At 39.8% G+C, this 16,329-nt stretch overlaps 1 protein-coding gene across 1 annotated transcript in view; it reads right to left on the reverse strand.

The window, feature by feature from the left end:
* Nucleotides 1-6,557: 6,557 nt before the first annotated feature.
* The window catches only part of LOC138868875 (uncharacterized), a 45,402-nt gene continuing 35,630 nt past the window's right edge, over nucleotides 6,558-16,329 (reverse strand). The window contains exons 4-7 of the mRNA XM_070146451.1: nucleotides 7,535-7,942; nucleotides 7,340-7,468; nucleotides 6,679-7,238; nucleotides 6,558-6,561 (exon numbers count right to left, since the gene is read on the reverse strand). Of these exons, the coding sequence (XP_070002552.1) occupies nucleotides 6,558-6,561; nucleotides 6,679-7,238; nucleotides 7,340-7,468; nucleotides 7,535-7,942 (1,101 nt within the window). The remainder of the gene's footprint in view (nucleotides 6,562-6,678; nucleotides 7,239-7,339; nucleotides 7,469-7,534; nucleotides 7,943-16,329) is intronic.

Raw genomic sequence — 16,329 nt, forward strand, 5'->3', positions numbered from 1 at the left:
TTGTAAATGATAGTAGAGAGGAGGTGAGTATAGCAGATATATGTATAATTTGGAGAGATAGAGCAAATAGGACAGTGGGCTGAGTTGTAAGCCAACTATTGATTTGTAAAGATTCAATGGTGATTAATGGAAATTTCTAATTACAAAAAAAAAAAGAGAAGCTTTTATAATCACACAAATGACATGGTCCCGCAAAGCTTTTACCCTTAAGCTTTTAAGACCATAAATTATAAAAGTATTATTTTTTTAAGCTCCGTGCAGAGTCAAATTATCTCATCTAAATTGAAACGGAAGGAGTAATTTTTTGATGTTTAATTTCTATACACTGATAATATAAAATGTCACATAAATATAACGATCCATAATAAATGAAATTAGCTACTTGCAAAATAATGTAGACAAACTGTTACGACATAGTAAATTATACAGTAGTGTAATAATTTTTTACCTTGTTAATGTACAAGTGAATTAGTTGGACAATAAAGCAGGCACAACCTGTTATGACAGATTGAATTACACAATACTGTAATTGTTTTAACTTTTTAAAGTAAAAGTTTAATAAAGCTTTATAGTTCATTAATGGCCCCGAGAATTTAGAAATGTAACGATAGGCGTCGACTTTAACTACTGAGATATCAACTATAGCGTTTCTGGGAAAAAGAAAAAGAAACAAAGCCCAGAAGACTTAAATTTAACTACAACTTTCGTATGCACGAGACTGCTTCGTTCCAGCCCCTCTAATTTCTTATTGTTTAGTCCAGGATGATATTTTCTTACTTCTATGGGGAGGTAGATAATGGATTGGACATGTGACGTCAGACATAGAGGTCAATGCGACTTGATGGTTGAAGATATATATTGAAGAAATCCAAACTGAGATTTTCAAAATACGAATTTGCTTCAAAGATATTGATTGTAACTGAAACTGGTGGCAGTCATGCAAGTCAAACTGTGGCACCAACTAATTTAGCATTTGACAAATAAACAAATTTTATTAAAAAGGAGAAGTAACGTATCCCTTTAACTGATCATGGCCATGCAAGTAACTAATAGTTCTCTGATCACGCCCAATTCTAGTTCTAAAAAAGATAAACGGTCGTTGCAAATATAATCCGGTCTAAGAGTCCGGAGTCGAATCTCACAGAGAGCTAGATCAATATCACTAAGAAGGCAAGCTCGAACAATTTCTAAGTTATAAAGATTTAGATTCTTGTATATAACTAATTGTCACGACCTAAAATCCAACGAGCCGTGATGACACCTAACCCAACCCGCTAGGTAAGTCAATTAACAACTATCCGAATTAATGAGATTTATCAAGAAAAGAAATGATAATACAATTGTTTTTATACAGGAATTTTCCAAGGATTGGTAGTATAAATCATGAGCTTCTAAGATTTAGAGTTTACAAAGCTAGTGTAAAATAAATACATCATCTGTCTGAATTATACATAAACAAAATTTTCATAAGTCGAGAGCTGCCATGAACAAGAGGCAGCTATAACCGAAATGCGGGTACGCCTTCAATACTAGCTCCCATCATTCACAACAACGTCAGCATCCAAATCTGCACGCAAGGTGTAGAAGTGTAGTATGAGTACAACCGAGCCCATGTATTCAATAAGTAACAAACCTAATCTTAGGTTGAAAATAGTGAGGAGCTGGAACAGAAGTCAGAGTCCAACACCAATAGCCAACAACAGTTTATAACAAAATAATAATAATGGTACAAGGAATACTCATATATAAGATGCTCAATTCATTTACAGTTCCGAAAAAATAGGAATGCTTTTCAAGCATATTAGTGAAAATCCAATTCTTTTACCGAAATTACCAAAATATGAGTAGGTTTGTAAAATTTTGATTTTTTCCAAAATATTTCAACAACAGATAAGATGTTTCATTATCAAATGACACGAGAAAAATACATCTTTGCGCCTACATGTCAATGTATGCATGCCAACTGTAATACCATGAAGTGATAAAACCATATGCATACTCTCGGTTGCACTGGTTCCTGTCAATCACTCAATCCTCACAGTCACTCAGTCCTCACAATCACTCGGCACTCGCACTCAGTAGTTACCTGTGCTCACTAGGGGTGTACAGACTTCGGAGGGGCTCCTTCAGCCCAAGCGCTATAATAAGCCATTCATGGCATAAATCAAATAAACATATTGCGCGTGTGCAGCCCGATCCCATCATGAATAAATAATACCTTGTCACGACCCAAATCGAAGGGGCCGCGACGGGCACTCGGTGCCTTACTCAACTGAGTACCAACGTAACATATCTTTCTTATAATACTATTATGGGTAAATGAGCTAGAAAACTCGTCATGAGATAACAAGAGTGAAACATAATGGAATACTTAACATATGACGACCCAACATGATATGCAAACTTATACATGTGACATATAGGCCTATAAGGTCGACATGTCCATTTGTAAACTCAAAACATAAGCCGACAAGGCCATACAAGTATCCATACACCTGACATCTGTCTACAAGCCTATAAGAGTACATAATATCATAAAGGTTGGGACAGGGACCCGCCATACTAATCAATACATATCCAAAGTATACTGACCAAATAGGTAACTCCGGAGCAAGTGGAATGCACCAACACCTTCCGCAGAGCTAATTGCCTACTTGGAGGACTGTCAACCTATCAATCGAGACCTGCTGGCATTAAGCGCAACATCCTCAGGCAAAATGGACGTTAGTACGAATAAAGTATTGAGTATATAAGGCTAGAAAACATAAACAAGAACAATAATGTAAAGAGAGATAGAAGAGATACAACCTGTAACATCTAAGTGCCTCTGAGGGCTACTAACATGAAATTCATAATACATATATATACATAAACTTTTAAAAAGCATACGCCTCTATGGGCATCATCATCATCATATCGTACCCGGCCTCAAAGAGGACTCGGTAAAAACGTACCCGGCTATCATAAGGCTCGGTAGAATCGTACCTGGCCACGTGAAGCTCGGTAATCCCAACTGATCAGTGGTTGCATAATGTGTGTCGTACCCAACCGACTATAGTACGACTTGGTAGAGTAAAATAGATACGTATATATAATGCATGTAGGACTCATTGGAATCATATTCTGAACCTTTTTAAGTGACGTAAGGTCGATGTTCTCTGTACACCTTATTAGGAATAACTCTTCATCAAGAATCTTATAAGAATCAGGAAGTACCAACAACATTGATAACATAAGGATAAGAGAAGCAACCTCAACATCAATTGTTCCATAAGAAGGGAAAGAATGTAAGTACTGCTAGCTTCTAAGAGTAGAGTACCTTTGGAAGCTCGTTCATTACATTATGTACAATCGAAGTCAGGCAAAAGAAGGAAAGAGATAGCCTCACATACCTTGTATATGTACTTCCCAACCTCAAGCTATGCAAATGTCACTTCTCCTTGGTCTATAATAAGAGAAATGATACTATCGTTATCGTTTAAGCATCGTAACTATTATGTATCGACCACAACCTATTTTACGATGAAACGGACAACACCTCCCCTATATATATGACTTCACACAAGTCAAAACAATCACAAACAGCCCAACATACCCCTATCACTTCATACACAACACGACAACTATAATAGTGTCAAACAATCCGAAAATATTACGACCAACGACCAGCAAATAACCCTGCCATTATGTGGTATTTCTCCACACCCTTACTCCTATTAACTACATAAAAATAGTAGAAAAAAAGACAACCCAATAGAAACAAGAAACAGCCCACAAAACAGTCCCCCAAGTTCAGCAACTCAAAATTAATTTTTCAGTTTACTTAAACACGTTTCGACTTGTATTTTCTTTCAAATTGAGAAACACAACAAAAAGTACATAATTATACCTCTTATCCAATAAACCAGCCGTGAATTCAACTTAAAAATAAGTTCACAACCAGCCAACCATGACACAAGAACAAACAACATACCATTCTTTCGAAAATTGCTAGGTCTTTTCTTTACAATCGAGTTACAGCTCGCAAATGCATATATAATAGAAGGAGAAGCATAACCTTACCTTCTACTGAGTATAACCCACGAAACGTGGTCCTTCTTCATCAAAAATCAGTTCCTCAATGTGGCTACAAGAAGGATAAAGAGAAACTAGCAAGCTATCTAGACTTTTCGGCACTAGAATCACGTCGCAACACCCGAAATACCCTAGGGTTTGTGTTGGATTTTTGGGGAAGAGTTGCAGGGGTTCAATTGAGTTTTCAAGGTCTGAAATATGGGTGATATAAATGAGTTTATAATCCCTTAAAATTCCCCTCTTGGCCGACTTTGGGGCTTTTAATTGCGTCCTCTCATTTTGGCAAGTAGGTGATGCACCTACTTGTCACCTACCAATCTGCACAGTCTCGCAAAAATGCAAATATCTCTATATTCTGAGATCTTATTGACAAATGGTTTAAGGCGTTGAAAACTAGACTCACAGATCTTCAATTTGATATGCAGATCATCCCTTGATTCCAAGTATATTAGGAGAAAAGTGCAGCTACATTTGACCTAAATTTCAGCACATTATGAATGCAACTTGTGATGGCCTTTGCCAACTTTTTGTTCCACAACTCGCTTGACTTAAAAACATAACACACGACTATCATAAGACTAAAATAAATCATAACTTAACTTCCTCATAATGTTAATCGCCCTAGTTTCACCCCAATAGTATATGTTATAACATTCCAAACTTGTCAACTTTCGATGAAACTTATTTAACGAACCGTGTCCACATAGAACAATCGAGCCCGCAACAACAAAAACATGTATACTTGTACCAGGTAATCAAAGAATACTTCCCAAAAGCATTTTGCATTTCAAGGAAGCTATATATTCTTGCAAAAAATGGCTCCAAAGCCGAAAGGCACCCCGAACACTCGGGGACTGTCGTCAACAACTCGAAACAATGCGACCCCCAAGTTGGAGCTCCTATCTCATAAGCTCTCGATGAGGCAACAATGGGATCACTCAACAACTCCAGAGCCAAAAACCTCTCGAACACTCGGGGACTGGCGTCAAAAACTCAAGGCTACACGACCTCCGTGTCGAAAACTCCAAAATCATAAGCCCTCAATGAGGCAACACCAAGTTCACAAGTAATGGCTCCCGAGCCAAGAAACCCTTGATGACTCGGGGACTGCCGTCAATCGCCATCTCCATCGACTTATCAAAACCCGAGGCCGTAAGGCCACATGCGGGCAACCTCGGTCTCATAAGACCTATATAAGGTAATAACAATATCTGTAAGACCTCAAAGGCATGAAAAACTTGTAAGACCTTACTAAAGGCATAAACCCGATCTCAAAGTTTTGGCTATATATCGAACTTGTAAGACCCCTAAAAAAGCATACCCTCGATATAGACGCCGAAACTACTTCACGCGGGACTTAAAGGCTCTGACCAAACATAAATTACTCCGGTCACAAAGATGTACCAGCCAAACTAATGCGACTCGGGGATGCCCGACCGTCGCTATAAATCACAGGCCTTCAATTACTTCGAATATACTTCGGAAATAACTGGTTAAACAAGCTATCCTCGATATAGGTAAAAGAGCTTTGACCATGTCAGCTCCTAAATACTGGCTTCAAAATACTCAGCCTCCGAGCCAAACCTCCTGAGGTGCTCGATCATCACCATATAACGACTCACAATTGAGGTTTTTTATTAAACCATCAAAGAGTCAGGCAAATACTATTTCAAAAAATCCTTATCGAGGGAAAAATAAAGCCTACATAAAAGGTCGCATCGACCCAAGGCGTAAGAGTCACTGTCTCCAGCCCACATATATAAAAGGTCATACCGACCCAACGCATAAGAGCCTAAGGGCCAACTTGCAATTCGAAAACTTGAGGGTCAAATGAGCTCGAGTCGAAAACCGATTCGGAGACTGAACCTAAAACAATTAACTAAATATGCCTAAGAGCAAAAGCGTAAGAGCTCAAACACCGACCTACATAAAAGTTCGCATCTACCCAAGGCGTAAGAGCCACTATCGCTAGCCCCCATATATAATAGGTCGCATCGACCCAAGGCGTAAGAGCCATTGTCTCCAGCCCACATACACAAAAGGTCGTACCGACCCAACGCGTAAGAGCCTATGGGCCATCTTGTAATTCGAAAACTTGAGGTCGAATGAGCTCGAGTCGAAACCCAATTCAGAGACTGAACCCAAAATAATTAACTGAATATGCCTAAGAGCAAAAGCATAAGAGCTCAAATGCCGGCCTACACTAAAAGGTCGCTTCAGCCAAAAATGTAAGTGCTATTGTCGCCAACCTAAAATTCAACAACTTGAGGGTCAAATGATCTCAAGCCGATGAACGACTCGGGGACTAATCCCAAAACAGTTGACCTAAATATTCCTAAGAGCAAAGGCGTAAGATCCATTGTCGCTAGTTTATACATAAATGTCACATCGACCAAGCGCGTAAGATCTTACGGTCCAGATCGATGAGCCTCAAGGCCATATAGAGAATCTAAGGATTACCCTCAACTCAAAGACTAGTTCATCTAGCTAAAATTAAGGAAAAAAGAAATGCAGGAGAAACAAAACCACGAGGTTTCCTCTTTATACATACATGCTGAAAAATACAAGCTCCATTTACAAATGTGCTTTGAAAATGCTATATACAGAATCGAAAAGTAAAATCCACTCCCCCTTGGGGGATATGGCCCGTCGTCCTCATCTTCGCTATCCTCAGTGTCAGACAGAAGTAACCGAGCATCGCGCCCGTTCGCCCTCGCCCGCGTCAACTCTTTCGAGAGGTCAAATCCCCTAGCACGAATCTCCTCATGGGTTTTCCTCCGAGACTTACACCGAGCATATTCTTTGATCCTATCTTCACGGTCAAGGATCTTTCTCAGCTTAGCTTGAGCATCTGCAAAGTCCTCCAAATAGACCGCTACATTCTGGTCAGCCTTAGTTCGGCTCATTACAGCTTCAGCCCAGGTATCCACAACCTTGGCCTTTATCTTAAAGAGCTCAGTCTCGAGCTTCGTAACTATATCTGTTCGAACCAAGATATTATCAGGAGCTAAGTGAAGTTGAACCTCAAGGGTGGAAGCTTTAGCTAGAGCACCCTTCTCCGTCGAAGCTTGAGCGTCCGCCTGAGCCTTTAACTCATCATACTTGCACTTGGCTCGGTCAACCTCATCTCGAAGGTACTCTAAGACCTCTGCCTTTTTCTGCAACTGAAATAAATAAAACATTAGCCTCAGGAGTTAGAAGGAGTTACGCACACTCGCTCGGAACAAAAACTACCTACTCCTTCAAGTATCGAGCTCCGACTCACCTCATACCGTAAATATGCCAACTCGACTTCCCTTTCATCACAAAATAGCCTAAGGGATTTCTCCTCATCCAGAGCTTTCTGCAGCTTGGCCTCACGGCGAAGCAGCTCAGACTTTAGCTTATCGAAGGCCTGCAAAGGAAAACTCAGTAAGGAAGGGAAGACGCCAAACTCGAAAGGCATGTGCCAAAAACTCACCACAGAGTGAAGCCGTTGTGCTTCCTTGAAGGTAGAGTTCACATTTGCTAACCTAGCTCCCTCAGCTCCAAAAGAGTCAACCCCGGCTGAGGCACAGTCGCTCGGTGCATATGATCTTGGGTTTCTAGTATCCCTCGAAGTACCTCCAATGGAAAAAGCTGCCTCCCCAAAACCAGAAATCATAGGCATGGCAGGCTTAGTCAATACTTCCACTCCGTGCCCTCGGTCCAGGTTCACCTTACTTTGAGCACCATCGCCCTGCAAAGGTATCTCTTGCTTATTGTTATCATTCAATAGCCTAGAAGCTAGCAATCCTTCTTCCCTCCCAAGAGGGTACGGCCTCGCCTCAGAAGGCTTCCCGATGCCTACAACAGGGTTAGTACGTAGAAAGAGAAAGTGCTTTTCCAACTAAAAGAATGGAAGGGAACAGATAGCACAGCACATACCGTGGTATTTTGCCTCCCACTTATCCTTAGATAAAGCTCGCCACTTACGGTCATTGTAAGTCGAGTGGGATCGCCAACTTACCCAATCCGGCAGATAGGGAACCTCGCCCGACATCCACAAAATCGCTGCAGAAAAAGAAAAGAAGGCATATTTACAGAACACCCCTTCGCCATGATTGAAAAAATGCGAAGGAACGAGTGTACCACTTACGTGTATAATTCCATTCCTCAAGGAATGGCATAAACTCCATGGGGATAATATCAATAGTTCGTACTCGGATGAATCGACTCATCCACTCCCGACCCCCGTCTTCTTCGTCATCAACAACGAAAGGCGTGGTCGATCGGCATCGTAAGGTTAGGAGACCTTGATGATGAAAGGGCCGGTATAGCTTGATAAGATGGCTAAACGTAAATTCAAGCCTTCATTCTCCATAAAGAACCTCACCATCAACACTATCCGCCAAAATGATGGGTGAATCTGGGCCAAGGTAACCTGATACTTTCGACAGAAGTCAAGCACAACCCTATCAAGGGGGCCCAGTGTGAAAGGATACGTGAATACATTTAGAAAACCCTTAGCACGATCCATAATAATCTCATTTGGGAAAGGTACCTGCAGTACTACCTTTTCCCCCTATCCACAGTCTTTCCTCACCGACTCAAGGTGTCCCTCTAATCGAAGAAGTAAACTTCAAGGTATGCTCCTGTTGGTCCTGAGCATCGGGGCACTTTTCTGATGAAGAGTCCCCTCCCGAAGCAAAATACCCCGAGCTAATAAGGCGAGAACCAGAGGCGAAACTCTCTCCTCCTTGGCTAACGGATCCCGATGTAGCAGTTATGATTACAACAAAATTAGAGAACTGGAGGAGGAATTTAGGCCAGAGCATCAATACTGAAATAATGAAAGTCCTAACGCTGGAAAAAAGGGCAACTTCTCAGAATGGTGGAATATCTAGAAGGGTGGAAGCAACCCTATATATGGAAAAAGCAGCGACGATCTGCCTGCCTTAGAGGCCGATTAAAATACTGGCCGAAATCACTTTGGGGAGATGTGCCGGTGGGATAGCCTCAGTCACTTTGCAGCCCCGTCATCCATTTGACGAACACTGTGTGATGTTTCGGGGTCGGAGACCCCCACACCAACAATTCCCAAGATGGTACCCGATCTCGAGGACCTCCATCAATAAGAAGTTAGGCTCCAGGAAGCCTTTGGCGTCATTGCAAGTCCTGAGATGGTACCTAATCTTGAGGACCTCCATAAAAAAGAAGTTAGGCTCCAAGAAGCCTTTGGCATCATCACAAGTCACAACATGTACCCGATCTCGAGGACCTCCATCAAAAAGAAGTTAGGCTCCAGAAAGCCATTTGCATCATCGAAAGTCTAGAGATGGTACCCAATCTCGAGGATCTCTCCAAGGGGCCATCTGTCACACCTCCTTTTCACTACACCCCGTAAGGGCATAAAGGAGTTTTTCCAATTAAAGGACAATCGGAACGGGATTTAGTTATTAAGATTTCAGAGTCAGCACTTGGGAGATTAATGGTGTCCCAAGTCACCATTCGAATCCCGAACCGAGGAAAAATATGACTCTGTTACAGTCTGCGAACCAGAAATCCGAGTATGGAATTCTGTTAACCCGGGAGAAGGTGTTAGGCATTCCCGAGTTCCGTGGTTTTAGCACGGTCGCTCAACTGTTGTATTTGATCTTATCTGATTTAAAAACATGTTCTTGCTTATGTTTTTTTAATTTCGAACCGCTTTTATTATTATTATGAGAATTGCAACGTCGCGAAAATGTGTCTCGAACCGCATCACAATCAATGAACCCGCGGTCGTTGACACATTTCGATTCCGTTGAGATTTGGATTTGGGTCGCATCAATGCGCACCCGAGTTTAAGAAGGTAATTTATTAAAAACGCTCCTAAAGTATCTAACGCGTTATTATCTTTAGGGAAGGCCGTGAAATTCTCTAAACGGCCCATTCCGAATTCTAAGAAATTAAGACACTATTTATCGAGGGCCCCGCAAATCGTAGTTTTATTCGGCGAGGCTCATCTCATTTTGTTATTTAAGGGTATTTAAACTAAAAAAAACTATTTGTTATCTACTATGGCTCGTCTCCAATAATCAATAGATCTAGTTAGTTAATAAATTAAGAGGGCTCTTACATTTTAATTGGACGCAATTGGATTCTGATGACCCACAGATCGCAAGGAACGCTGGTTCACTAGTTCTAACATTTAATGGGGCCTTGAGTGATTCCCAAGAGCCTATTGAAGGAATTTCTCATAAGCTGGGCCGTTAAAGGGAGGCCCAATACGAAACTCATTGCAAGCTAGACAAGGACCCAGGATCGAACCTGGGCAGGGATACCACCAGCTTACAAACACGCCACTAAACGATTCCCAATTGATCCTAACTAACAATGACAATTGTGATCACGGAGCTTCAAATTTTTAAATATAGAACCAATCATTAGCTAATCATCTAACTCAAACAACTATGTTCAACTTTTTAAACAAAAACAAATTAACGTGCATGATTTCAGTAACATTTCCCAACAACAATTAGCAATCTCAACTATGATTATAAATTCAATACATTAATCAACAATCCAAACACCTACTGGACTTAAATCTGATTGAAATGAACCTGGAAGAACACAAATCAATTAACAGTTCACTAAGTGTCACAAGCCTACTAAAACTAAATGAATATCCCATACTTAGCAACTAAACAGATAGTTTTATCTTCATAACAAACTGATCCAAACATCAATAATATAAAAAGAAACTACACAATGGTTTTAAAAAAACTGATTTGTTTATTCCAATTTGACTCATATTCACAAGTTTCTCCATATTCAAGCAAACTTCAGCTCCATCACAATTCGAGAGCATACCTGGATGTGAACAAAATAGGAGTAGGAGAGAGTCAGTCAACAACAACAAAAACAGTCATCAGTTGACAAAATTGTCAGTTACATCACAACCTCAAGCCCAGAATCAGTACCCAGTAAACTCAGAAGAAAGAGTTCATTCGAACAACAAACCAACAGATTTGGAATTGAAATTTTAATCCAGATTCAATTCATTTCAGCTTATCAACGAAGAGCTACTGTTTCAGACTTAAAAACAAGCCAGAAATCAATAAAAGCTCTAGAAAATTCAATGAATCACTCGAGACTTTCTTCAACTCAATGAAACAGTAGAACTACTTTTTTTTTCAGATTGGGAATCGTATGCTCACTATTTCAGCCCCCATTTTTGGACTTTTCTTCTAAAGTTAAGATTTGAGAGAATTTTTCTTGAATTTCAAAATTTTCAGCCCCTGTCCTCAAGGCATTTGATGCCCTTTTATAGGTGACAAAAGAGGGTAAATCAGATTTTAGGTTTCTTTTTAGTCCCTCCCTTGTTTTCAGTTTAGTCCCTTTATTTTTGACTTGCTCAACAAGTAAATCCCTCTATTGTGCTAACACCTACACTAAAGTACCCTTCTAGAAAGCCCTAGGATGCTCTTCTACCCCCACAATACCTATACTACCCTTACCGCTACTTTAAAATTACTATTCTTATCAGAATTACCCTTTTCCATGCCTAAACTACCCTTGAAAGCTTCTAAAAGTTACTGATTCTACCTATATTCTCAACAGCTATAACCAATCTCCTAAATTAATTCAAAACTAACTAGGACTGATTAATTAGAACTCAAAAATTACTCAATTGAACTAACCAATCCCATTTATTCAATCACCCAAACCCAAACAACTTAGAAAAACCAGGAGAACAGGATCAGTCACCATTTAAATGAAATTAAACTAGCTTTTAACCAATAAGCTCACAATTGACCATTCGAACATTAAATTCAGAACTAAAAAGCAATTTGAAATCAACCTAAACATCTAGCTAACATTAATGGACAAAATGGTATTGAATCCAAACTAATCAATTATGCCGATTCTGCAAGTAAAATTATGATTAACTAACAAATGACACATGCATCAAACTAAACTAAAAATGCGAAGATGCTTTACTGATTAAAACAGATGGAAAAAGGAACAAGGAACAAAAAAGATTTAAACTCTACTAATACACAAAAATAAATTGTAAAATTAACAGAACACTTTAATGAAATCAAAACTATAAATAAAACTTTAACTATGGAAGTAAAAAGAACAAGAAAGCTCACTGAAGCACGAGAAACTCCGGCCTGCTGCTATCGTCTGAATCTTTCCAGATTTTTGACACATAACATCCCTAACCATGTGTTTTTTACAAGATAACACATGGTAAAGGATATTACGGTCTAAAATCACAAAGATTTTGGGTTAGGGTTTTGGCCAGAAATTCTTAGATCTGAAATTCGAGCCGCTTAACCAAGATTCGAAGGAAGTTGGTCATGGATTTAGGTTGAGGGAAGTCTGGGGATGGTGTGGTATGATTTTGGGCCGGTTTGGATGAGTTTGCGACTTGGCCGGAAAACTTCAATCGGAGATTCGACGTGCTCTGGCAATATTCGAGGGAAACCAATAGTAGGAATGGAAAGAGGGATTCATGGGGGATCTATGGTGTTAATTTGGGGTTGAACGACGTAGGTTGCACTTGCCGCCGGCGAGGATTTTGGGGCGGCTGGGATTAGGGTTTGCAAGGAGAGGTAGGGTGAGGAAGGCGAAGGACCGGGGTGGGGGGGGGTAAGTTTTCGGACAGTTATATAGTTAGGAGTGGGGGCTTCCTGGCCGTTAGATCATGAGACCTCGACGTCTTGGATTAATCGACGCCAAACGACGTTGTTTTGATTTTAGCGTATTGGACCGGAGGGTTCTGGGCTGTTTGGGCGTGATGGTTTGGGCTGATGCTCAATTCAGAAGAGGCCCAATTGTTTCTTGTTTGTTTTGTTTTCTCTTTTATTTCTTTTATCTATTTTTGTATTTTGTTTTCCACTTTGTAATTTTGTATTTATTTTTCTGATTTTATAAAATTGCAACAATTTAAAATAAAGTCCTAATATATTTCAAAATAAACTAATTAAATTCTAAATTATTTAAAACCTATTTTACGCCAAATTTACGATTAAAACAATTAAAATGCGAAAGTGAGCTATTTTTTAATTTTTCATGTTTGGTTCTAAAAAAACTAACCCCTAATTGATCCTAAACATATAAAATTATATCCTAAATGCAAATGCATATTTTTTGTATTTTATATGAATTAACATGCACAAATAAAATGCAACCATTATCAGAAAATGATACCAAAATGCACAAAAAATTGTAAAAATAAAAAATAAAGAAAAATTATTTTGTTGGAATTTTGGGAATTATTCATATATAGGGCAAAAATCACGTGCTCACAGCTGCCCCTCTTTGCTTAGAAACATGAAATGTTTTCGGGCAAAGATAAGTGAGCAAATACGAGCGATTTTTGCCCGTTTGGAAATTCCGTGTGAAACATTTTTTGAAAAGCTTGACCGCACCCTGCTTCAGAGGTTGCCTACATATCCTAGGCTAAACAGGAATCAGGTCAGTGTAGTTTGGGAATGTCTGGTAGCTGGGACTACCAGGAGCTGTGATTTCACTGCGATTGTTGTTGCTGCTGCTTGCTGACTTCCCTTATTACACCACGTCAAAGATAAAAGAAGCTGAACTAACTATGCTCTATTAATTACAAAAGTCCTATCTAGATTCTTCAAACTTTGCTCTTGTACTTCCTTGTTGCCTTGTTGTCTTGTGTTTTCTTGTTGCATCATTGTCTCGTGTTTTCTCGATAAAATTCCTTGTTGCTACTTCAACTGGTCAACTGAGATGTTGTTCCCTCTCTCCAAACTGCTGAACTTGAGTAAACTTGAACTCGAATGTATTCCTCTGTTATCCAGGCGGGCTCCTGACTGCTGAACTTGAAATTGAAAATACTCCTCTATTATCCAGGCGGGCTCCTGACTTCACAGAAATAGACAAAACGAAGAAAACTTTCTGCCCCAGTTTGGAAACTGGGCACATGTTACCGGATATTAATAGGAATTTGACTAAATCTAGACTTGAAATACCTCTGTTGCACAGGCGGGCTCCTGCTTTCCGAAACTTGAATTGTATACCTCTGTTCTCCAGGCGGGCTCCTGACAGCGACTACCTAAAAATTTAGCACTTCCATTCTCTCAGCGGGCTCCTGACTTCGCCTACTTAAAAATTTAACACCTCCATTCTCCAGGCGGGCTCCTGATTTCAACTACTCAAAAATTTAACACCTCCATTCTTCAGGCGGGCTCCTGACTTCGACTACTTAAAAAATTTAACACCTCCATTCTCCAGGCGGGCTCCTGACTTCGACTACTTAAAAATTTAATACCTCCATTCTTTAGGCGGGTTCCTAACTCCAAAATGAACAAAGAAATTGATTGAAAACTAAATTAGAATTGTGTCACCTCTGTTCTTCAGGCGGGCTCCTGATTGCTAAAAATTTGAATTGTATGTCTCTATTCTCCAGGCGGACTCTTGATTGCTAAAATTTGAGATGCATGTCTCTGTTCTCCAAGCGGACTCCTGACATTTAAAATTTAAACTGTATGTCTCCGTTCTTCTGGCGGACTCCTGACATCAAACTTGAAAAGTATGTCTCTGTTCTCCAGGCGGACTCCTGACTTCAACAGAATAATCAACCAACGACAATTTTTCTGCCCCAGTTTGGAATCCGGGTGTATGGGTGAGTGCTAAACTGAATCACATATTACTAAGAATTGAAAGCTAAATCCTATTATCCAGGGAGGTTCTGACAACTCCTCATAATTACAAACCTAAGGTATTATTCTCACTACATCATGTTATCTTATCCGGGTATTTGAATTATGTCTTATTATCCAGGAAGGTCCTGACAACTTGCATTTTATCCTAAACATGCAAACTTTGCAACCAAATTATATTTCCCTAGGCTATTCATGATTATCTTTGTATTTAATCAAACCGCACTTTGCGGTCAAACCTGATTACTGCTTGCTTTCCCTTTATGGAGAATTCCTCCTGAACAACTAACTTTCTGCCCCTGTTCCAATCAAAGAAAATCTCGTTAGTTTAAAATGGTGGTTAGTTGATGGCTTGCTGAAAAAAAAAATCCTTTCCCTGTATTGCTTTGTGTTGACTGACTTCCACGCACTGACCCTGAACCGTTTGATTTTTTGACCAAGTTTTAAATTCCCCAACCTCTGGCGACCTAAATGTTTTACACCCATGTTGTTATTTCACTTTTCTACCCATTTTGTTTGAACCATTGCATTTCCCGTGACATTTCCCAATCATTCCACCGATGAAATTTCCGTTAATTCCCTATATTCCACTTGACATCAGGTTGTTTTTGACATGCTCTAACCACGTTGTGCTTTACAATTTCAGAAGCTGGTAGCGAGCCTTGAAATCCTTTCCCACTTGCTTTTGAACATCACTGACATTAGAACATTTAGACGAACAAAACCCCCCCAAAAGAGAATGAAATGCAATGGTTTTACGGGTTAGGGATAGGAAAAATCCCAAAATCGGATGACTACTAAAAATGAAGTGAAGAAAAGAAACTTATCTGACCGGAACAGCTGGCACCAATGGTCATGACATGCATTTCGGACTAATCGGCCCAACCGATCCAACTAAACAACTCCCAATTGCCATACCTCATTGCTCAGGACTTCCATCAATTATTTGAATTACCCATACCCTAACCTTGTTCATCCTGCGGTGCCTCGAAACAATTTTCCACCCGCAACCTTTTTGCCAAATAACCATTTTCAACTCACTTTCGCCTCAAGGTGCCCGCGAGGGTTTTCACCAATAAGACTCTCTCATTTATTTTTCTCTCAACTCCCGTCGCCTTAGGATGCCTGTGAAGGTTTTCACCGATAAGACTCTCTCATTATTACTTTATTTTTCTTGCTTGAACCAGAGTGTTGCCCCTATCGTGAGTTATTCCTACCTGCTCAACTTAGCATTTCTCAAAACTGATCAGAAGGTCTTTCTTTGGACCGTAATGTAGGCTTTTGGATTGGTTTAGAAGAAAGGTATAACAAGGCTCAAAACAATTCAAATGGGTTCAAATTACAACTTTCGGAATCCAACTGTTCACAACAATCACAACTTCTGCCCCAATTTCTTGCTTGGGGATTTTTCGGATTTTTATTTTGGTATGACTGAACCTCGGAGTAAGGCTGCCTACGTACCCTTTCGGGATCAAGTCAAACGTAGTTCACTGTATCATAATTACCTTTGTTGTTGTGTGTTTTTTCTTTTCTTTTCTTTCTTTTCTTCTTCTTTCCCTTCTCTTTCTCTTTTCCTTCACTTTTCATTTTTCTTCTTTTTGTTTGTTTTTTT

The sequence above is a fragment of the Nicotiana sylvestris genome, chromosome 5, assembly GCF_000393655.2.
Source record: "Nicotiana sylvestris chromosome 5, ASM39365v2, whole genome shotgun sequence".
NCBI classification, from domain to species: domain Eukaryota; kingdom Viridiplantae; phylum Streptophyta; class Magnoliopsida; order Solanales; family Solanaceae; genus Nicotiana; species Nicotiana sylvestris.